Consider the following 22,055-nt stretch of genomic DNA (forward strand, 5'->3'; position numbering starts at 1 on the left):
TTGTCACGGCCGTATGAAGTGCGTGCCAACGCGGCCAGCGGGAATGCAGATATAAGGTTGGTACATTCCAATCCTAATTCATCGAGTCACATAAACACGTAAGCTTCAATGCGGCCATAATAAGATGTGAATGAATGGAAGTCGTGCTCTAGCACCGAAGCAGTGAATCAGGCAATACGACCTGCAGGCAAGGGCGTGTTTACAGGCGCAACCACTTAGTTCCTGACATTGCGGATCAATCAGTGGTAACAAGAGGACTATTGAGTCCATTTATACGCAAGTGTTTGCTTCTGCTTGGAAATCAAGGAGGCGTCTTTTGCAAGGAAGTAGTACACATTATCACCTCCAGTGCAGCACACAACAACAATGCTACTACATTTTTTCAGCTTTCCGGCCAGTCTTTTATTGCTTTTCACCTACAGCTACTTTATCACAGAACTTGTCTGTTTGCTACGTGGGAACTAACGTAATTCGCGGCCTGCAGAGAGCACCTGGTTATAAGCCTCACCCAGTACATTAGTAAGGGAAATACCATTTGGTACATATGTAGGCTGCAGTCGTGTAAAAGCCACAAGTGCATACGTTGAAACTGACATTGAAACACAAGATATTTACAACGAAAGACGGTACACAGGGTTTAACGCTAGCGCCGCTGCGCTAACAGGGCCGGTAAAAAAAACAAAAAAATAAAACATACCGGTAAAAATCACCAAGACACACCAGAAACCCGCTAGCGCAGGGCTAACAGGGCCGGACCGGTAAAAGTCACTTCCCCGGCACATATATTCCACCGGTCACACTCTTTCCTTTTCCGCTGGAGTGCCCCCTTGCGGCCGTTAGAAAAAATGCACAAATAACCCGCATCACGGCATAAACCGCAGGGTTGAGTGTGTGAGAAAAAATTTGCGGCTTACAGGCCGGAAATTACGGTACTTTCACAATTTAGCTTTGGGGTCATTTATAAGGGGCCGAAAAAAAGACCCTGGTGGGAGGGTAGTCTTTTGGGGTGGGGTCTGCTGCAGAGATTTGGTTCTAGGAATTACAAACTTGGATAGGAATTTCTAAGTGTCTCGGGATCCCCCCGGAAGAGCTGGATGAAGTGGCCCAGGAAAGGGAAGTCTGGGTATCCCGCGACCCGACCCAGAAAAGCGGTAGAAGATGGATGGAGATATCGATTTTATATATAAATATATATATATATATACATATAATTTTTAAAAAATATTGTGTTGTTTTTTTGTTACTTTTTAACATATTGGATATAAAAATTTCAATTCATAATTCAATTCAATGTTGACTAACTGTGACCTAATTAACCTTAAAAACACAGCTCATTTTTATTATTATTATTATTATTTATTTATTTAAAGTAATTAAGTAATAACTACTCACACGTGAAGATGACCAGGACGGCACGGAGCAACAGGTCGATGGCGATCTCCCAACGCTCCGACACACGAGCTACGACTGACGGGATGAGGATCTCGGCAGGGACGTAGAACTGCAGCGCGAACGTGATGAAAATGCCGAAGCAGTAGAGGAGCTTGACGGCCTGGTAGGTCCTGGATCGCGACGGGGGGAGCACAGGGTACGAAAGGGTTCAACAAAGGACCAGTGACTTCATGTAATTTTCAAATCTTTCTGGTGTGATGTTGCCAAACAAACAACAACAAAAAAACAACAACAAAAGTGGAAAAATATTAAGTATGGTTGAAAAAAAACAAGGAAGATGGACACAACACTGTGGATCAGATATATGCCAGATTCTTATTATTCCTTGAATAATTATATACACATTACAATACAGTATTATAAAATATGAATACATTTTTTTGTAAAAATATAAATAAAAACAGTCATGATGTAACAGTTGGATGACGTTTGTCATGTCTGCATGCCACGCTAGACGTATCACCAATGGACCCATTCCAAATGTTACTTAGGTTGGGAATCAAAGTGGCGTTAAAATATGCACAACATTTAATATCTCGACCACATTAAGAGCGTGCAAATATTTTGCAATAAATGCTTCACTGCGCTGGTTATTGTGTTTACCTTAAGTGGCACGGTAGACAATGTTCAAAAGCACTCTCAGTAGACATCTGTCGTCTCGCGATAGGCGCTATAATGTATAAATCCCAATTATTATTATTAAGATTAATATTATTATTATGAAGGATGCAAGGGAATTTCGTGCTTTTGTTTCAAGCTTGCAAATCCACACCAGCGCAAACAAGGATGCGACCCTTCAGTTCCAAAGTCATGCACTTTAAGGCTGGACGGTCATAAATGCCTGCTGTAAAGCACTCGAACACACCACTTTTTTATACAAATGTGTTTCCGGATCAAACATCCATATTATTATTATGATTATTATTGTTAAACTGACTTTGAGCTCAAGGGGCATCTGTTATGTTGTTAGTTGTTCAAAAAGTGCAGTTACTAAATGATTAAGCCACTTTACCAGCAGTTGGGCAGGTTGAGGGTGATGCTGCCGCCGATGTCGGCGCCAAAGCACATGTACCCGATGGTGCCGAGGGTGATGTAGAGGAAGGTGACGATGCCCATCCCGAGGTAGAGGACCAGCGGGAAACTTTGGGGCCTGTGCATCTTGTTCTCCAGCGGGAGGACCTGGAAACGACAGCGGCAAATGCGCGTCAAAGGCGTTTGCCGCGCACGCGCGGACGTTTCGTCACGTACCACTCCGATCCCTTCAAAGGCAAAGATGGCCGTCCCGAAGAAGAGCGGGTAGTCCTTGGCCCGGCCCACAAGCGGAAGGTCGATGGGGTATTTGATGTTCTGGGATAGAAAAAAAAAAAAAAAAGAAGAGAGTTCAATTGCACACAGTAGCCTCACCTAACACGAGCTTGAAAGCATAATTTGCCTAATTGTCTGACAACTGAGCCCAAGATTGAAACTCGAGAAAACCACAAACTTGTTTGGAATCCTAAAGTCAAAGTGAAACCCTCATCATAAATCACCAGCCCGGACTTGAAACTCATTTCAAACCATAATCCAGGCCTGAAACCTTGATTTGAACTCTTACCTTGAATTCCTAACCCTTTGGTTGACACCTTAATTTGAAATTTGAATGTAAAATGCTGACTGAATCATCCAAGCATCTTATTTGCGGGCGAGAAAAAACATTGTCCAAATATTTCCTCGGCGGCATGGTGGGTCAAAATGTTGAAAATATGATTTAAAAATCTGGCGGCGTCATCACTAATTAAGTGAAATTAAAGGAACACTGCTGGCACGGTGGATCAACTGGTTAAGTATTGGCCTCACAGTTCTGAGGTCCCGGGTTCGATCCCGGCCCCGCCTGTGCGGGTTTTCCCCGGGCGATCCGGTTTCCTCCCGCCTTCCAAAAAACATGCAACATTAATTGGCTGCTCTAAATTGCCCCGAGTGCATTATGAGTGCAGCTGTTTGTCTCTTTGTGCCCTGCGATTGGCTGGCAACCAGTTCAGGGTGTACCCCATCTCCTGCCCAATAGCAGCTGGGATAGGCCCCAGCACTCCCACGACCCTTGTGAGGATAAGCGGCAACGAGAAATGGATGGATGGATGGATGGATGGAAATATTTTCTCATCATAGGGTTCGAATTGGGCTTTATCTCCTCCCTCATCTGGGACCCGTTTGCAAATGAGCGACCCCGGCAGGGGAATAAATAGTTCTGAGGATTTCGGGGACACACAAACCCCTCCACTACGATCAGGAGGCGTACCCCAGGTTTTATTTAATCTTGGCTTTAGAGCTAAAATGTAGATGCAAAAGACCATTGATAAGACTGAATCATTTTAAACATACTATTCCTTTTTATTAAAGGCTTAAAAAAAACTTAATCTGAAATTCCTTTCGGATTTAAATGTAATCTGTTAAAAGAGGAAGAATTCCCTTGGTTGTACAAATGTTCAAAGTACTTGTGATTCACCGCCTGAGCCCAACAACATTACTTTAACAATCAAACAGGACAAATACTGTTTTATGCAAATATCTGGTAGGCATATCAAATAAGCATTTACAAAATTTGGAGTCACGCGGCCTACTCTGTGATGCGTGAATGCAGCAGAAAAAAAAGAAGCGTCTACCATGATGGAGTAGAAGTAGATGAGAACCAGGCTGGCGGCCATGACCAGGTTGGCGATGAGGGAGAGCGGCGCCAGGTACTTGAGGTTGGGCGTGAAGACCAGGAGGATAAAGGCAGGCAGGAAGCAGAGCATGTAGAGCCGCGAATCAAAGCTGGGCACCAGCACCTCCGTCTGGTTGCTGCCGTTCACCTGGCAGTTGAAGGTGGTGGTGTTGGCCGCCTCCACCACCTGTCCAGGAAGGAAAGCGATAAAGATGGTCAGGAAGCACCAGGACTGGGGTTTCACAGGGATGAGAATGACCAATTTGGGAAAAAAACTGAAAAGGTCTGTCGATTGGGGGGGGCGCGGGGTGGTTTGAGTTTCCTCCTGGATATTTTTGGCTCCAGCACTTTTTGTATGTGTTCGGTTAGACATGTTGACACCGTATTCGGCCCTATCTTCACAGTTACACTTTTTTTCAAGCCATGCCCGTCTGAAACAGTTTTTGATTCCAGCATCCTTGTCGATTGCCCTCGCTCGATCTTCATCCTTTTTTTCTAAGACTTCCGCCATCGTAAAGCTTTGAACACGCCGTCGCTCGGTTCGCGCTATCTAACTCCCACGCGCCATAACTTGGCTTACTTAACAAGTAAAACTGCGATTTCTGAGAACCGAGAACACGTACATGGCAGTGGTGAAACTCGATTAACCACCAACAAGATTGGATCGTTATACTGTATAACTCTGTTGTCCAATTGAGTAATCTGCCGCAAACAAATTTTAATGTTTATGTCGCAAAATGCGAATATTTACACTACCGAGCAAGTTAGAACGGCATATGATAGTCGTGCTTGTGCTAGCGCTAAGCTGAACTTGCAACTCGGAGCCCACCACCGAGAGGCAGGCCCACGATACCCTACCCCTACCCCCCGAAATTTTCTCAACGGATTTGCGCTTATCTTGACAATGGTCATTTTGGTCTGGAAAAGTCGGAAATCCGCCAAATTCTCATCCCTGGTTTTAACATCCCTGACAAGTGAAGCCAAATTAAAAAGTTATGCCTTTAACGGTGTGGTTCCCCTAAAAATAATAAATACTTCAGTAAAAAATGTGGAGTAACGAATTAAGACTTAAAATGGCACTAAAACTATACAGTACCTGGGGAGGCACGATTGAAAACTCCACTTCAGACCTAAACTTGAAACCCTGATTTCAAACCTTGATTTAAGATCACTCATCCAGACGTGACAGTCTTGTCACTAATTTGTAACCCAAACTAGGCCTTAACTTTCGTGTGAGAGTTGAAATTATTGAGATTTTTGACGATTTGGTTCCACAATAAGATGCGGACACTGTATGGAGTAACCTGAAAACAGAGAGGCAGCGCCATCTACTGGCTTTCTTCAGTAATGAAAGATCATTTCCATAAATCCTGCACGGGCTTCACAAGTGCAGCGCGAAGAGCAGGCGTCAAAAGTTCACTCTGGCTTTTTCGACTCAGAACGAAAGAGCAGAGCCGGGATGTGAGGCCACCGGTCAAAGGGCACAGTGATCACAGATAAAAGAGAGGTTATTAAAATTCATGAAAACTGCGTGCGTGTGTTACCTGCTTCACATTGTCACTGAGGAAGACAAAGTAGACGCAGCAGAAGCCGAGCTGGGTGATGATAAGGAACAAGTTGACTGTCCGTCTAACGGGAGAAAGACACACACGCAATGGTCACGACGTTGGTAGTAATAAACTGAAAAGCTGCGGAATGATATGATGGCGGAGGGCTTCGATTATTTTTTTTAACCTACTTCCCCCACTGCGAGTGTCTCCTGAGCCACGATACGTTCTCCATGCCGTATTGGACTGCCTCGCCATACGTCAGAGACTGCCTGTTCATCCTGAAATGGAAATACCATTTTTTTACACAGACAGGTCACGGGTCACGCAACAAACTTTGACACCGAGTTGGCATAAGGGGTTGGTTAGGCGCTAAATCCAAAATTACATTTCATTTCTTTGATCATTCACTGCAAATGTAGCCACTTGGAAACTAACAGCAAAGCGACTGTTTGCTGGTCCAGAAGGACCAGACCGGTCAAGGACAGAGTTTCTCCTCTTTCACCCTGACTGAACTTAGCACAGCGTCTTTTGTTGTTGTTTTTATCTGTAAAAGCAGCCACAGGTCCATGGCATCCTCGATGCTTACGTCCAGTCGGCCATTTTGCGTCAAGAATTCTGTGAACTGCTTTGTAAAGGGAGAGGTACGCAATTTTAGTGTGCTGTTGAAAACTGAACTAAACAACACTGGGATCACCTCAGCGTGAATGGGGGCGGGGGGGGGGGGGGTGAAAAACTGCTGTGCTAACCGCAACGGGAGCATCCTGGACAGGCCCTCTATTGGCCGTTTAACGGTGACAAACTACACTTTATTAAACATTACAATTTCACTCACTCACATTTGACGAGCGCGACCACGCTCGCGCGTAACCGTGCTCGCAAATCTCCACAGTCGAGCACAAAAAAATCACGCGCGTAAAATTTGTTACGAGTAGAAAAAATAGATATTGAAAGACGTCGCTTATTTTGTGTAATCTTGACATCAATTCACTTGTTTATTTCATAAATGTTGTCAACTAAACAAGCCTGCTCCAAAACAAGCAGTATTCGGAAAGAGGAAATGCAAGTGGCCGGAAGAGCATGTTCAGAGCTGCTTCACGTACTGCGACCGCATTTACGTCGAAAGTCATCAACATTATGAGCCATGTCAAAGGAAATTCAGTTACACCGGGCGTGCTCACTGCGTCGAACGCGAGGCACTGAGACGGCATGATATTTTTCAAATGTGAGTTGAGCAATTTTACAAAACAAACAACAATTAACAAGGATGAGAGCACGAAATGCAAGCAGGGTCAGAGCAGAGCTTACTTAGCGCTGAGGTGGTGGGAACAGTCGACCAGGACCCTCATACAGTGGACTGCGATGACCCCCATGCAAAGCAGGCTGACCGGACCCAGCTGGACACACACGCGACGCACAGAGAGAGACCCAAGACATTTAAAAGGACCTATTTGGACAACCAGCGATCAACACTGAAACCATTTAAAATGCCTGTTGAGTCATTTGATAAGCTTTATAAGGAAGGTCACATTACAATTTTTTCAAATGAAAACTGAAACTCATGTGATGCGGCGAAATGCGCTGTTCCTATATCAGATGAATGATTAGGTAAAACTGAAAGTGGCAAGGAACAGGCACTGAACACACCCCGCCCTGACAGTCAGGCTGTGTGAGAGTTGCGAGGTGGACCGGATGGAGATCTCAAGGAAAAAAATGATTGTAAAATGGCGATTGCGTAGAAGACTTCCGTTGTCTTTAAAACGGGTGAAGGAGACAAAAAAAAAAACTGTAGGCAAAAATATGTTTAATGTGCTAGTCTACTCGTCTAAACGTGGTATTCTGGTCAACATTTCATTCATAAAATAAGAATTAAAGAAAGAAATTCAAGCCAACTCAACGAGCAATATCGCCCTCTGGTGTTGATTGAAATTAACGTCAACGGTGCCCCCCCCCCAGTACTTGGATTGCAAATGTCAGGTGATCAAACCCGGAAATGACGATCTCGGGCTCCCCCCCATTGTTACAGCGTCATTGGGATTCCCACATAGTTTCCAGGCATTCGATGGAATAATCCGATAATTCATTCAAAAATTTTCAATAGTGACAGAAAAGGGAGCCTCAAATGCCAGCTTCAAATCAAACTTCCAGTGCATTTTCCTGTTGGTAAAAATGATTTGGGGGTTGAATTCGAAGGGGGCTCACCACCAGGCCTGCGTTCTTGACCGCCAAAGGCAGACCCAGCAGTCCAGTGCCGATGTTGCCTTTCAGGAGGTGGATCAGAGTCTGACAGAAACTGCACAGAGTGAGAGTGGGGGCGGGGAGGGGGGTCCACAAATCAAAAAGTCACTGGCGCGTCACAGAATGAGTCTTTTGGGAGCATTTCTATGCGGCTACGTACGAGGTACCGGTACGCGTGCCGATCCTCTCGTAGTGGCGTCGTGTCCTTAAGGATCCTGGAGGGGAAGGACACAAAGCATCCAGTTCGGATGGGTTTTGATCGGCAAACTGAGACCCTGCAGAGGAGCGAGACGACAGACCACAGCACTAAATCATACCTGGACTCTCCTCTATTGTATACAAATAATACAAATCAGTCATTCTCAAAGTCTGGTACAAGTACTACAAGTGGTAAGCTAATTCAATGCCTGACCACACTTCAGTTGTATTTCACTTTTTAGTACAAAATAATACCGTCATACCCGGCCTACAGAGCGCACCTGGTTTTAAGCCTCACCCAGAACATTTGTAAAGGAAATACCATTTGGTACATACATTCGCCGCAGCTGTGTAAAAGCCGCAAGTGCGTACATTGAAACCCACATTGAAACACGACATATTTACAAAGAAAGACGGTACACAGAGATTTTATCGCTAGCGCCACCGTGCTAATGCTAGCACCGCACTAACGCTAATGCCCCGCTAACAGTGCCGGTTAAAAAAAAACAAATACCGGTAAAAATCCCCAAGACACGCCAGAAACACACTAGCGCAGTGCTAACAGGACCAGACCAGCAAAAGGCACTTCCTCGGCACATATATTCCACTGGTCTCACTCTTACCTTTTCCGGTCAACTGCCCCCTTGTGGCCATTAGAAACAAATGCACAAATCAGCCGTATCACCGCATAAATCGCAGGGTTGAAAGCGTGTGAAAAAAGTCGCGGCTTATAGGCCGGAAATTACGGTAATATAAATCAGTCGTTCTCAAAGTCTACTACAAATGGTGAGCGAATTCAATGCCTGACTACACTTCAGTTGTATTTCACTTTTGAGTACAAGATAATACTTAAATGCAGTGTGAATTTTGAAACTGTGAATATTGCAACTTACAATTTTATTTAATTAATGCCTTGTTTTTGATGAACACTTAGCCCTACTCTGGTACTGTCTGGTGTTACTTGGAGGGTTAATAATTTTTTGGGTGGGGTCAAGATTTTGAGAACTGACGTAAAAACTCCAAAAAAAAAAAAAAAAAAAAAAAGATTTCAGTTATAAAGTCAAAACACTTTCTACTTTGTTGAAAAGTGCAGGCAAAGTCTCTATTACTCGCCCAGCCTCAACTTTCAATTTTGGAGGATTTTTGAGCCAGAATTGATTGGATTTATGCCTTTAACGGTGCCAAAATACAAAATGGAAATATGCTGATGACACATTTGCTGACCGCTGGCCGTCAGAGCGCTGAGGAGCGACTTTTGTCTGCACACAAAAAGGAAGTGCGCGGCCGTTGCCGCGAAGGTGATAAAAAGATGATGTCGACAGCAATGTGCGCTCGTCATGTGAGGTCTCGGTGGCTCAAGCGAGCCAGGGGCCTGAAACACGTGTGCGGTCACGTGACGCTGCGGTCACATGGTCCAACCTGTGTTTTGCTTTACAGGCACTCGTTTTAAAAGTGCTTCAAAGTAAAACTGCATCCGGGTTGGACAGCAGGTGGTATATGACGGCAAGTACAAGACAGGCAATAAAGTTGTTCAACCACACCCGGGCTCAATGTGCGTCTTATTGCTTAAGTTAAACAAAACGACATCCATACCAAATAATACACAATCACAAGACCGCTCGCTCATATTTCCAGCCAAGATGGATTTGTCAGAAAATCAACAAAATTATGCATTCCTGCATTTAGTTATTAATGACCACCATCTTTGCAGTACAATTAAAACGCGAGAAAAACAACATAAAATAATCCACAAAGCGCAAAGTACTCTAGCTCACATAAAAGCGGAAGTCGACGTGGGTGAGTCGTACAATCAGTGCCACCCTCGAATCATAATGAAAATCTAAAAAGGAACAGGTCAAAATAATCCATCACCTGCACCAAACCTGCACATTAATAACGATAACTATGCCACGGTGCGTCATGGAAATGAAAGAAATGAGTCAAAATAAGACACAAAATTCGCTTGCCCATAGACAGGCAAACGCGTGTCCATTTGTCAGAAAAATCAACAGATAATCATCTATTACTGATAACTATGCAATCTTGTGTAATACGACAATAAAGTCCAAATCTATGAAAGATGTGCACGCTCATAAAGTCAAACTCGAGGCCCGGGGGCCAGGTCCGGCCCGCCGCATGATCTTATGTGGCCCGTGGAGACAAATCGTGTTTATCGACTTCCATGATTTTTTTTTTAGTTCAAATCTGGACCAAAATTTCAAATTGTCGTATCGTAAACGACAACGTTGCGAATCTCCAAGCATTTTTGTGTTACCAAACAACAATAGTTGGGGGAAAAAAAAAAACACTACCCTTGATTTCTAATTCCAAAACTAGTTCATAAATTTCATGTGTAAATATGATGAAGCGGTTAAAGATTTTATTATGGTTTCACAGCCGAAAAGGCCCTCTGAGGGAAACCGCGAGTACAATGTGGCCCCTGACAAAACTGAGTTTGACACCCCTGTTGTAGATGACATTTTCAGTCCGCGCCACCACTTGCAAATTTTCCGTGACCTTGAGAATCAACAAAGACATGGACAACAGCGGGGTGTAACTTCTTAATAATTAAAAACTGTTCATAGTAGGCAAAGGTCTGAATACCACTGGTGTAATCAATGGAATTGTCCCAAGTGCCAGCTATTGATAACGCACTACGAAAGGGAAACAAACAGTACAAGCCGAAACATCCATTCATCCATTATCCAAGTCGCTTATCCTCAAAAGGGTCGCGGGGAGTGCTGGAGCCTATCCCAGCTGTCAACGGGATGAAGGCGGGGTTACACCCGGAACTGGTTTCCAACCAATCGCAGGGCACATCAAGATACACAGTCGCACTCACAATGACACCTAGGGGCAATTTAGAGTGTCCAATTAATGGTGCGTGTTTTTGGGAGGAAACCGGAGTGCCCGGAGAAAACATGCAAACTCCACACAGGGAGGGCTGGGATTGAACCCGGCCGGGACCTCAGAACTGTGAGGTTTCCAGCCGCTCCCCCGTGCCGCCCCCAAGCCGAAACAATCTACAAAACTAAAGCCGTCAGTTTGCTAACTCGTTGACTAATCAATCGTTCCACGGATTAGCCATTAGCGTTAGCCACAATCATGTGGCGAACAACTCAAAATCATCCACAGTCAAAGCCTCAGCTGGGCTGCCTCACATGCGAGCGCATGAGCATGTTTTTCGTCTTGTGGTTCTGGCTGTCACGTCGACGTAGCGTCAAACGAAAACCAGCGCGCAGAAGATGTCACACTTGTGAGGAGAGCGTCAAATGTAGCAAGCCGACGCGGTTATGTCAGGCGGAGTGAAGTTCACTCGGGCCCGGACTTCCTCCTTTTCAGAGTGCCGTGTCAGGCCTTTTAGTAATTATCTCAACTCCGGAACTAAACGCTCAAGTCCAAAAACCACACGCAGTTCAATCGGACCTCCTTGCTAGTAGCGCTTTATCTAAAGATGTCAAAGCCACGGCGTCGATCGACAAACAAGGATGACATAACGGGTCGACGTGTCCGTGGACTTGGCCCACGTTTCGAAAGCGGGCGCCTTTTGACACTAGTAGCGTCCCGTAGTGTTTTTTTTTTTTTTTTTTTTTTTTTTAAGTAGAGACAGTCCACATGAGCTCCAGCGTCTTTTTCCGAACAGGATTAAGTCAGCTGTAATCAACACGGGACGTGGAGTCAATCCGACGTCACTACTGTACATCCGCCGTGTAAACAGACGAGCGTGTTGACTGAGGGAAGCGCCGTTAGCGTGTTTGAGGTCAAGTGTGAAGGCAAACAGATTTTTTTTTTTAATTTATTTAAACCGCAAATAAGTATTAAACAAGCATGCAAAAGTGAATCCGCTGGTGACAAACCGCGGTTATGCGGGTGTCCATTTATCTATAATTTTCTTGCTAGACATCTTAGTGGCTTCCACCAAATAGCAAATATTTTGAAAACTGCAATTAAACTCATCTGTCACAAGCTTAATAATAACCTACCCTGTAAGTATTGTTTTACTACAAGAATCAAAAACAAATTACCGTAATTTCCGGCCTATGGGCCGCAACTTTTTTCCACACGCTTTCAACCCTGCGGCTTGTGCGGTGATGCGGATAATTTGTGCATTTTTTTCTAACGGCCGCAAGGGGGCACTCGAGCGGAATAGGTAAGAGTGACACCGGTGGAATATATCTGCCGAGGAAGTGACTTTTACCAGTGTTTTTTTTAACCGGCCCTGTTAGCACTGCGCTAGTGTTAGTGCTGTGCTAGCGTGTTGCTGCTGTGTTACTGCCGTATCTCAGTGATTTTTACCGGTATGTTTTTTTTTTTAACCGGCCATGTTAGCGCTGCACTAGTGTTAGCGCTGTGCTAGCGTGTTGCTGCTATGTTACTGCCGTGTCTCAGTGATTTTTACCGGTATGTTTTTTTTTTTAACCTGCCCTGTTAGCGCTGTGCTAGCGTCTTGCTGCTATGTTACTGCCGTGTCTCAGTGATTTTTACCGGTATGTTTTTTTTTTTTTAACCTCCCCTGTTAGCGCCGTGCTAGAGTGTTGCTTCTGTGTTACTGCCGTGTCTCTGTGATTTTTACCTGTATGTTTTTTTTAAGTGGCCCTGTTAGCGCCGTGCTAGCGTGTTGCTACTGCGTTACTGCCGTGTTTCAGTGATTTTTAACTGTATGTTTTTTTTTTTGTTTGTTTAACCAGTTGTTTGTGCTACTGTGTTGTTGCTATGTTAAGCTAAGCTAAGGTATTGAAACTTTGAAAACTCCTTCTGCGTACCATCTTATTTTGTAAATATCTCATGTTTCAATGTGGGCACTTGCGGCTTATACACAGGTCCAGCTTATGTATGTACCAAATGGTATTTCCTTTACAAATGTACTGGGTGAGGCTGACAATCAGGTCCGCTCTGTAGGCCGGAAATTATGGTAGTCTGTTAATTATCCTCGTGCACACTTTGTTAACAAGGACAGTTTCATTGACAGGGAAACAACCCTAAATTGATTATTAAAAAAAGTGAAGCAAAACTTGAATTTTTGAGTAATGGTATAGGTAATGTTGATGTTTTGGTGATCAACTAAGACAATTTCATCTTCACTGACCCCAAACTACATTTTTAGTGAGCATCAGCCACCATTTAATCTTCATTGAACTAGATTTTTTGAGAAATTATTTTTCATACCTTCCCCTCGGACGTCATCGCTGGAGGACATCATGTCGGCGGTGCGCCTCCCAACCCCGTGGCTGCTAAAAGCTGAACGTCGGCGAGCGGAGCATTGACGTCACCTGACTGCGAGGAACAAGACAGATGTAATGAATTATGATATATATTTAATATTAGAAAATGAATTAATTAATACGGTATTTTGCACACGACACCTCGGCTAACCTGTGAAGGACTTTTTGTGATTGTGAGCAGCTCCCACAGGAGGGCAAAGGGTTTTTATAGTAAACCACGTGGGGCTCATGGCTTTTATGAAATAAATCAATAATATATAAATATGATAAATAATGAATGAAATAAAACCCCATCACGTTACTCTCATTTCATATTAAATCAATCACAGTGTAGCCTGCCTAACACAATTAAATCGTTTAACCACTAAAAGGAACTTGACATAACTTAATAGGCTCAATGAGCAAATATGAAATATTATTTTTTTATAATAATATATAATATATAAATAATAACAAAAATTCAAACAGTTCCAATAAAAAGTGATTATGCATAACCAAACAATAAAATATGGCATACTGAACGAGCGGTTAGCACATGTGCCTCTCACTTCTGAGAACCGAAGTCCAAATCCCGGCCCCGCGTCCTCCATTTCTAAAGTACTTTCTGTGACTTTTGAGTGTGTACGGCTTTGAAAAGCGGTGTCCATCGGCTGAGCGCGTGCTTATTATTATTAAGAGATGTTTTTCAAACTAATAAAGCAATTGAAACTGCGCCAACGGATGCGTTTATCCCTGACCAGGTGTGGTCTGATGACAGTGGAATCGAACCAGCGCCCGTTTGCTATGTCAAAATCAGCTAACAACGTTTACATTAGCTTGCGGTTGTGTAAATCAGATTTGCTTTGCAAAAGCCGGCGGCCCCCATTCGTTTTTTTTTTTTTGCGCTCTTTGGATAACAACGCAAGCATTGACAAAGACCTGCTGTGGGCCGCAGTTCACCCCGTGACTCTCACCCGATCCCAACTTCTGATGTCACTCACCAGGCCACGCCTCTTAAAGGTAACCATGCAACGCAGTTTCATCCATTTTTAGCCTCTTATCCTCACGAGGGTCGCGGTAGTCAACTGCCAGGAGTCGGGGTACACCGCGAACTGGTTGCCAGCCAATCGCAGGGCACATCGAGACAAACGACTGCACTCACAATCATACCTAGGGGCAATTTAGAGTGTCCAATTAATGTTGCATGTTTTTGGGATGTCGGGGGGAAACCGGAGTGCCCACCCGGAGAAAACCCACGCATGCACGGGGAGAACATGCAAAGTCCACACGAGGGGGCAGGGATTCAAACCCCGGTCCTCAGGACTGTGAGACCAACACTTTACCAGCTGCCACCCAACATAGTTTCTTCATGTTTTCATTTTTTTTTTCATTGCATATAAACAACAAAATTGCACATATGCCCCCCCTACATATAAAAACTATGAAAACATTTAATCTTTATACATATAATGATTACACCTTCTAAACCAATTTTATTCTTTTATCTCTATTATACTTTTATACAATACAGTGCCAATTTCTTTGATTAAAAAAAATAATTTGATTCATTTCAATTGGATAATCAATTCGGTAGTTAGGCGGCACGGTGACTCAGGTGGTAAAGCGTTGGCCTCACAGTTCTGAGGACCCGGGTTCGATCCCGGCCCCTCCCTGTGTGGAGTTTGCACGTTCTCCCCGTGCCTGCGTGGGTTTTCTCCGGGCGCTCGGGTTTTTCTCCCACATCCCAAAAAAAAACATGCACTCTAAATTGCCCCTAGGTGTGATCGTGAGTGCGACTGTTTGTCTCGATTTGCCCTGCGATTGGCCGGCAACCAGTTCGGGGTGTACCCCGCCTCCTGTCCGTTGACAGCTGGGATAGGTTCCAGCACTCCCTGCGACCCTTGTGAGGATAAGTGGCAAAGAAAATGAATGGATTTGGCAGTTACAAACTTTTCTTTTTTTTTTTTTATCGTTGTTCATGAGTGCACCAAACACGTTTTTGATCTGTGCCCGAAGCTCCAAAACCAACCAGAAAAAAAAGGAATCAGTTTGTTTGCTCACGACAAACAACTCATGTCATCTGTGATTCCAGCCCTATTTTGCGGGGTGGAATTAGTATTTATTTATTTTATTTGACATTGAAAGTCAGCCAAGCCAAGCCCAGCCGGAGCCGAACCGCGACACGGGCACACCACGGAGGAACTGAGATTATCTGATCCTTTTCACGGCAGCCCCGCGGGGCGGAAAGCCTGTCGTTGCACACCGCCGAACCCGCCAATGTCATCCCGCTCTGAGCCGCTCGCATTCGAGAGAGCTTGGCCCTCCCTGGAGCCGAATCCATTTGGACCCTGCGCGTTCACATCCGCGACAAGCCGCTACCTCTCTTTAGCCGCGTACCGTGTAGAACACGACGGGGAGGGAGGGGGGGGGGGTTAATAATAGCACGAGTCACGACAGATTCCGTGCAACCGACAAAATAAAAGCGCTATTCTAAACCTGTTAAAGACCGTGACGGCCATTCGGAGAGCCAAATTAGAAATAAATCAAGCTAGCTAGCCGATGTTAGCCATCTTGGTTTCCGTCAACACAGAGCGCTTCACACAATATTCATATTTTTTTTTTTTGGGGGGGGGGTCCTACCTCGGTGAAAGAAATTTTCTTCCTTGTCACCCGTCGCTGCGCAGCTTCTGGGGGTCGCCGTTAAAGTCGCCGAAGAGCTTTTGTGCTCATGTTGCGTTTGCGAGGGAGGCGACGAAAGCCCAGTGAGAGTGTCTGCGAGCGCGTGCGCGTGTGCGTGTGTGGACTCGCGCGCGCGCGCGCGCGCGGCTGTCACTGAAGAGGTCCAGTGGCTGGGCAGCCGTCGGGTCACGTGACACGAAACCGGAAACAGACACCGGCGGCTGCGACTCTCCTGTTGCCATAGAAACAGAATTTTTTTTTTTCATAAATCGGCGGCTTGACTGTCACGTATCATTTGAAATGGAAATGTTCCGGCTTCCCATTTGACGTTTTTCATGTTATTTCAATTAAATAAAAATTAAAGTTTTATGTGTTTTTTTGTGGTTGTTTTTTACGAACTGCAATTTCGACTTCACTTGCAGTTGCGGTTACGAGTCTGCAGATGTGAGCAAAGCTCCGATTTCGCTGACATATTTATTCACATACTGCATTTCATTTTCGGATTTGTACAATCATAAATACAAAGTAAAATGTGGCATTTATTTTTTAAATACCATTACAATCACGATTAATATGTTTTGACTTGTGCATTTCAAGCGGTTTATCCCCCATAAATAATGAATTTTCTCAACTTTATTTTTTTTACTGAAATGATTCATTTGAACTAACATCCATCCATTTTCCAAGCCGCTTATCCCCACAAGGGTCACAAGATTAAGTGTAAAAATACATGTTTTTTTTTTCAATTTGTCCCTTGGGAATCCTCGCCGCATTCAACTTTAATTTGACATTTATTTTATTTATTAATTAGTTATTTATACGGGTCAACTTGGCTTTTGCTAATTTATTTAATGTGAATATTTTTTAAAAAAATTAGCTGTGAAAATAAGCAAATAAAAAATAAATCTAAACTGAAATAAGCAAGTCATCTCATTTTTATTCAGATTATTTTGTCATGTTTTTTTAAAAAAAAAAACAAAAACAAACCTATCAAGACACTGAAACGCCAACTGAAGAAAAATTATTTCATCGGGGTCTTTATTTGCACGTTAGAGAAATTTTAAAAGACATATCGACAGAAATGGTCAGGCCCGGCAAACACAAACGCCGACAGAGTACACACACACACACAACTCGCCAATTTCCATTTATAACCTATAATAAATAAAAGACATGATATTCCACGACATTTACATTGGGAACATGCAATTCTGTAAATACAAAAAGGTGGGGGGGGATAATAATTAGCTTAATGTTCAATTTTCTCACGGTGAATACTGCGTCGGATGGTGTCGATATGATAACGAATCATTTTATATTGATGATAATCCGTCCATGAGCTGAAATGTCCACTGGGAAAAAAAAAAAACATGCTCTTATTCCGCAGTTGCCATTCGTGTAACAATCATAAATTCGTCCGGTGTTCCCATGATGCATCGCTGCCTTTTGACTGTTGTCCCGCTCGATTTTAAACGGTTGAAAGCGAGTCGGCGACTGCGGCTCTTCCCTCCACACGTGCGGCGTTGATATTCGCCAACTGGAATCCGACCGTTGACTCCCATTGACGGATATATCCGTCAATTCCGTTTTTCAAAGGGGGAAAGTCATTTAAGAGGGTCTCGATCGGCTTGTCGTTTCAATTCAGCTTTGTAAAGCACTGCGAAGACACAACAGATGCCAGATCGACGCCGGTTCGGGATGGAAGATGACGATTAGGGGTTGAATCGCAGCTCGTCACGTCAATCGCGAGGGGGAGAAATGGCGAAGTGTTGAAAGTCGGACCTGTTGAGGCACCTCACACTCCAATAAAATATGACCGCGTGCGCTAACAACATCGTGCTAGGTAGCGGAAAGTGTGTGGGGTGAGCGGGGGAAAAAAAAACAACAAAAGACAGGGAGTAATCTCCAACGTACACGGAAGCGTGTTGGGGCCACACGTTAAACTTCAGTAACCCTCTCCCCGACACTTTTTTTTTTTTTAAAAGATGAATAATAAGATTTTTAAAAAAGAAAACAATCCGTCAGTAACACAGAGAGGTTTACGTAGGTTAACGTGTGGCCGCAACACGCTTCCGTGTACAGGGGCTGAAGCCCATCCCTGCGGTTTATTTTCTTTTTTTTAAATACGCATCGGACTCATTTGAGAATAATACACATTTTAAAAAAAAATGTGTGACACGGAGAGGGTTATCGAACTTTAACATGTGGCCGCAATATGCTTCCGTGTACGAGAAGCCGACTCGCTGTCTTTTTTTCTCCCGCAATCATAGTTAACGAATGCGGGTTTGTGTCAAACCAGGGGTCAATTATTAAAATGCTGGTATTTGTATTGAATACTAGCTGAAAAAGATCGATGGTTAACGTGTAGCCGAGCACACTTCCGCATTCACGAGCCGTCTCCCCGTTGAGAACAGATCCAGCAACGAAGTATTAGTTTGCGTCCGGACTTTTCTACGCTTTCAAACTCTTCCGTGAAAATCTCAACGACTTACTCAGCAGATCCGATGCGCAGATCCAGTTGTCCAAGACAAGCGGAAGCGGATTAACAGTCCAATTTCTTATCGGCGAAGACATCGACTTCGGCGGCATAAAATATGGGTCCTCTATGCCGAGCGTCTCTCATTTTTCCACGTAACTTCGTTTATTATCACCTTCTAATTGTTTAACGGTATCGGACAAAACTCTTGGCGTATTTTTGTGCCGTCTCCAATCGACTTAGCGTTGAAGAATGGTTTGTTTGACCGGCACTTTCTGGCCAGTGATGTGATTTGATGACGTAGGTGCGCAAGCTCTATATGATGTTCGAAATCAACCAAGTGACGGGTTGTAATCCGGAAAACTGACAAACTGGAGCACTAAATCAATTTACAGTATACTTTAAGAAACTGAAAAAAAAAAAACCCAACAATTATGGCACGGGGACGCGAACGACGAACCGCGACGTAGCGAGGGAAGACTGCATAGTCTGGTGGTTCGGAAACGGGACGAGACGACGACAGGAACTCGCGGCCACAGCGGTGATCGTTCACAGTCATGTCGAGGAGATGAAGTGGCCGCCGCTTCAAAAGTATTTGCGTTCAAAATACCGACGGCTGTCTTCGTCGTAGCCTCGGTTGGGGCGGGGGGTGACAAAAACAAAAGAAAGAAACCGCCGAACGCCTTTAGGACTGCTTGACCTTGTTCTTCTCCTGGTCGTTGACGTGCTGCTGATGCTGCGGCTGGCGCTCCTCGCCGCTCTCCTCCCTCTCCGGCCGCTCGTCGCTCTGCCGGGCCACGAGCAGCCGGCAGGTGAGCAGGATGCCGAAGACCAGCGCGTGGGCGTAGCGCTTGAGGGGGTCGCCCACCAGCTGGTGGAAGAACAGCACGGCCAGCGTGACCAGCAGCAGCACGAAGTTGGCCACGTCCTTGGGCCGGCCCGGCACCAGCGTCAGCACGGCGCCGCACGCCACCTCCAGGCTGCCGATGATCTTGCGGAGGAGCACCGAGGTGACGCCGATCTTTTTCAGGCCGGGAAGAGCCTTGGCGTAGCTCTTGTACGCCCGTTTCTTGAAGGAAAGCAGATGGGACGCGTTACTCCAATTTGCCTTTTATGGGTACATCTCAATGTATTATTTAGATGATATGCGGATCACTTCAATCTAACAGCAGAGTCCCAGACAGTATGAGCGAGCCAGACGGGTGGCGTCGTGTCTCGGCCGCCGAGGACGCAATCGAGTGAAGTGACCGGGGCAATATTATTCTGTTTCATTTCGAGCCATATTTAGATGATATGCGGATCACTTCTAACGAACAGCAGACTCCCAGACAGTATGTATGAGCCAGCCCGGCCAAAGCCGTCCGCCGCGGACACAATCGAGCGAATTGACTGGGGCAATATTAACCTATCGTTTCGTTTCGAGCCATATTTAGATGATATGCGGATCACCTCTAACGAACAGCAGACTCCCAGACAGTATGTATGAGCCAGCCCGGCCAAAGCCGTCCGCCGCGGACGCAATCGAGCGAATTGACTGGGGCAATATTAACCTATCGTTTCGTTTCGAGCCATATTTAGATGATATGCGGATCACTTCTAACGAACAGCAGACTCCCAGACAGTATGTATGAGCCAGCCCGGCCAAAGCCGTCCGCCGCGGACACAATCGAGCGAATTGACTGGGGCAATATTAACCTATCGTTTCGTTTCGAGCCATATTTAGATGATATGCGGATCACTTCTAACGAACAGCAGACTCCCAGACAGTATGTATGAGCCAGCCCGGCCAAAGCCGTCCGCCGCGGACACAATCGAGCGAATTGACTGGGGCAATATTAACCTATCGTTTCGTTTCGAGCCATATTTAGATGATATGCGGATCACTTCTAACGAACAGCAGACTCCCAGACAGTATGTATGAGCCAGCCCGGCCAAAGCCGTCCGCCGCGGACACAATCGAGCGAAGTGACTGGGGCAATATTAACCTATCGTTTCGTTTCGAGCCATATTTAGATGATATGCGGATCACTTCTAACGAACAGCAGACTCCCAGACAGTATGTATGAGCCAGCCCGGCCAAAGCCGTCCGCCGCGGACACAATCGAGCGAATTGACTGGAGCCATATTTAGATGATATGCGGATCAGGGACATCACTGACAGACGTCGCAGCCAATATGGCGACCACGTGGATGTCGAATGAGACTTCCGCAACTTTACGCATGCTCATATTTATTTTTTCGGATGGACATTGAAGTGACAAATGTTTATATGTATTTTTCATTAAAATATCTATTTTAGAATGTTTATAGGCATGACACTCGAGCTTTAATTTCGACATTTTTTTCTCCGTAGCTTGAACAGCAGCGGCGAATGTGAAGCTAGCTCAGAAGTCCAAATTTTACCTCGCGACACTCAGAATTTGCAAAACTTGTACGTTGGGGCACAAAGTTCTTGGTCCAAGTACCACTGTACTTATATAGTAAAAAAATATATACACATAATTGAAAAAAAATTGTGGTCAAATGTTAGCATTGACTTCGTATATTGTGGCCATAAGTCATAAGTCACGTCTGTTGCTCCACACGTGCTATATGCTCCAAGTCAACTAGCGCCTAAAAACTGTAATAAAATGAAAATATAGCTGAAAACGTTCGTTCGTTGGCTCAATTTGGACGGATTTGTCGGTGCACGTGAACGTTCTCCTTTCCCCGAGCACATTTACGGCCTGGTTTGTCCGCTGGCGTGTGAATCGCAGCGATGGAGCCCGTTTTACGGTCTGTTTGGAGGACAAAAAGCGACCGTTGTGGCGTGAAAGGCGCGCGCGAAGCGGTTGTTTCGCGGCTGGTTTGCTATTGAGGTCAGCACCCGCAGAAAAAGAACAATGGCGCCCCCGCCCCCGCCCCCACCCCCACCCCCGACTCACCATCTCGCTGTGCGCGTCTTTGCTGAGCCTCGGCGTCAGCTTGATGGTGCCCATGAAGACGAAGAACAAGCCGAGGGCGAAGGAGAGCGCCACGATGGTGACCGTCCTCGGGGAGGCCATGTTTGCACGCTGGGAGCCGGAAGATGGCGGGACCGGATGCTGAGGAGGAGGAGGAGGATGCTGCTCCCGCTGCTTCTTCTTCTTCTGCTGCTGCTGCTGCCGCTCGGCTGCCTTGCCAAATCGCGAACCCGCACCGGCAACTTGCTCGTCTTCCGCGGGAGCGCGCGCAGGCTCTTAAAGGGACAGCTGCGCTATTTACGACCACGCAGGAGCCGTCCCAATTTGTACAATAACGATAATAAAGTCATTTTGTCATGGTAATTTTACATTTAAAAAAAAAAAAAACCCACACACACACACACACTTCAACATTGTGGGGTCCCCAATGAGCGACCTATCCGCCACTCATCAGTCCGTTTTCCATCCACGCATCCATCCGGCAGCAGGGTGGCTCACAGTCCTGAGGACCGGGGTTTGAATCCCTGCCCCGCCTGTGTGGACTTAGCATCGTCTCTCCGTGCATGCGTGGCTTTTTTCCGGGCACTCCGGTTTCCTCCCGTGTTCCAAAAACATGCAACATTAATTGGACACTCTAAATTG

At 45.2% G+C, this 22,055-nt stretch overlaps 2 protein-coding genes across 5 annotated transcripts in view; both read right to left on the bottom strand.

Moving 5' to 3' along the window:
• slc36a1 (solute carrier family 36 member 1) overlaps positions 1–16,124 on the bottom strand; it is a 28,608-nt gene extending 12,484 nt beyond the window's left edge. For 2 of the 4 annotated variants that reach the window (XM_061835200.1, XM_061835201.1), the window contains exons 1-11: positions 15,957–16,124; positions 13,282–13,389; positions 8,078–8,192; positions 7,882–7,972; positions 6,988–7,076; positions 5,871–5,960; positions 5,677–5,761; positions 4,092–4,319; positions 2,701–2,799; positions 2,465–2,631; positions 1,393–1,562 (exon numbers count right to left, since the gene is read on the bottom strand). In XM_061835200.1, coding sequence (XP_061691184.1) covers positions 1,393–1,562; positions 2,465–2,631; positions 2,701–2,799; positions 4,092–4,319; positions 5,677–5,761; positions 5,871–5,960; positions 6,988–7,076; positions 7,882–7,972; positions 8,078–8,192; positions 13,282–13,315 — 1,168 coding nt within the window. In that variant the 5' untranslated portion in view covers positions 13,316–13,389; positions 15,957–16,124. Of the gene's footprint in view, positions 1–1,392; positions 1,563–2,464; positions 2,632–2,700; positions 2,800–4,091; positions 4,320–5,676; positions 5,762–5,870; positions 5,961–6,987; positions 7,077–7,881; positions 7,973–8,077; positions 8,193–13,281; positions 13,390–15,956 lie in introns of those variants that run through there. The other 2 variants (XM_061835202.1, XM_061835203.1) reach the window with 2 other exon arrangements.
• An 886-nt stretch (positions 16,125–17,010) lies between these two features.
• On the bottom strand, positions 17,011–21,659 carry tmem35 (transmembrane protein 35). The gene is made up of 2 exons (XM_061834797.1): positions 21,396–21,659; positions 17,011–19,540 (listed from the first exon to the last, which is right to left on the bottom strand). The coding sequence occupies exons 1-2, from the start codon at positions 21,513–21,515 to the stop codon at positions 19,157–19,159; spliced, it is 504 nt and encodes a 167-aa protein (XP_061690781.1). The 5' UTR covers positions 21,516–21,659; the 3' UTR covers positions 17,011–19,156.
• Positions 21,660–22,055: the final 396 nt, after the last annotated feature.

The sequence above is a fragment of the Syngnathoides biaculeatus genome, chromosome 11 (assembly GCF_019802595.1).
Source record: "Syngnathoides biaculeatus isolate LvHL_M chromosome 11, ASM1980259v1, whole genome shotgun sequence".
In the NCBI taxonomy this organism is placed as follows: Eukaryota; Metazoa; Chordata; class Actinopteri; order Syngnathiformes; family Syngnathidae; genus Syngnathoides; species Syngnathoides biaculeatus.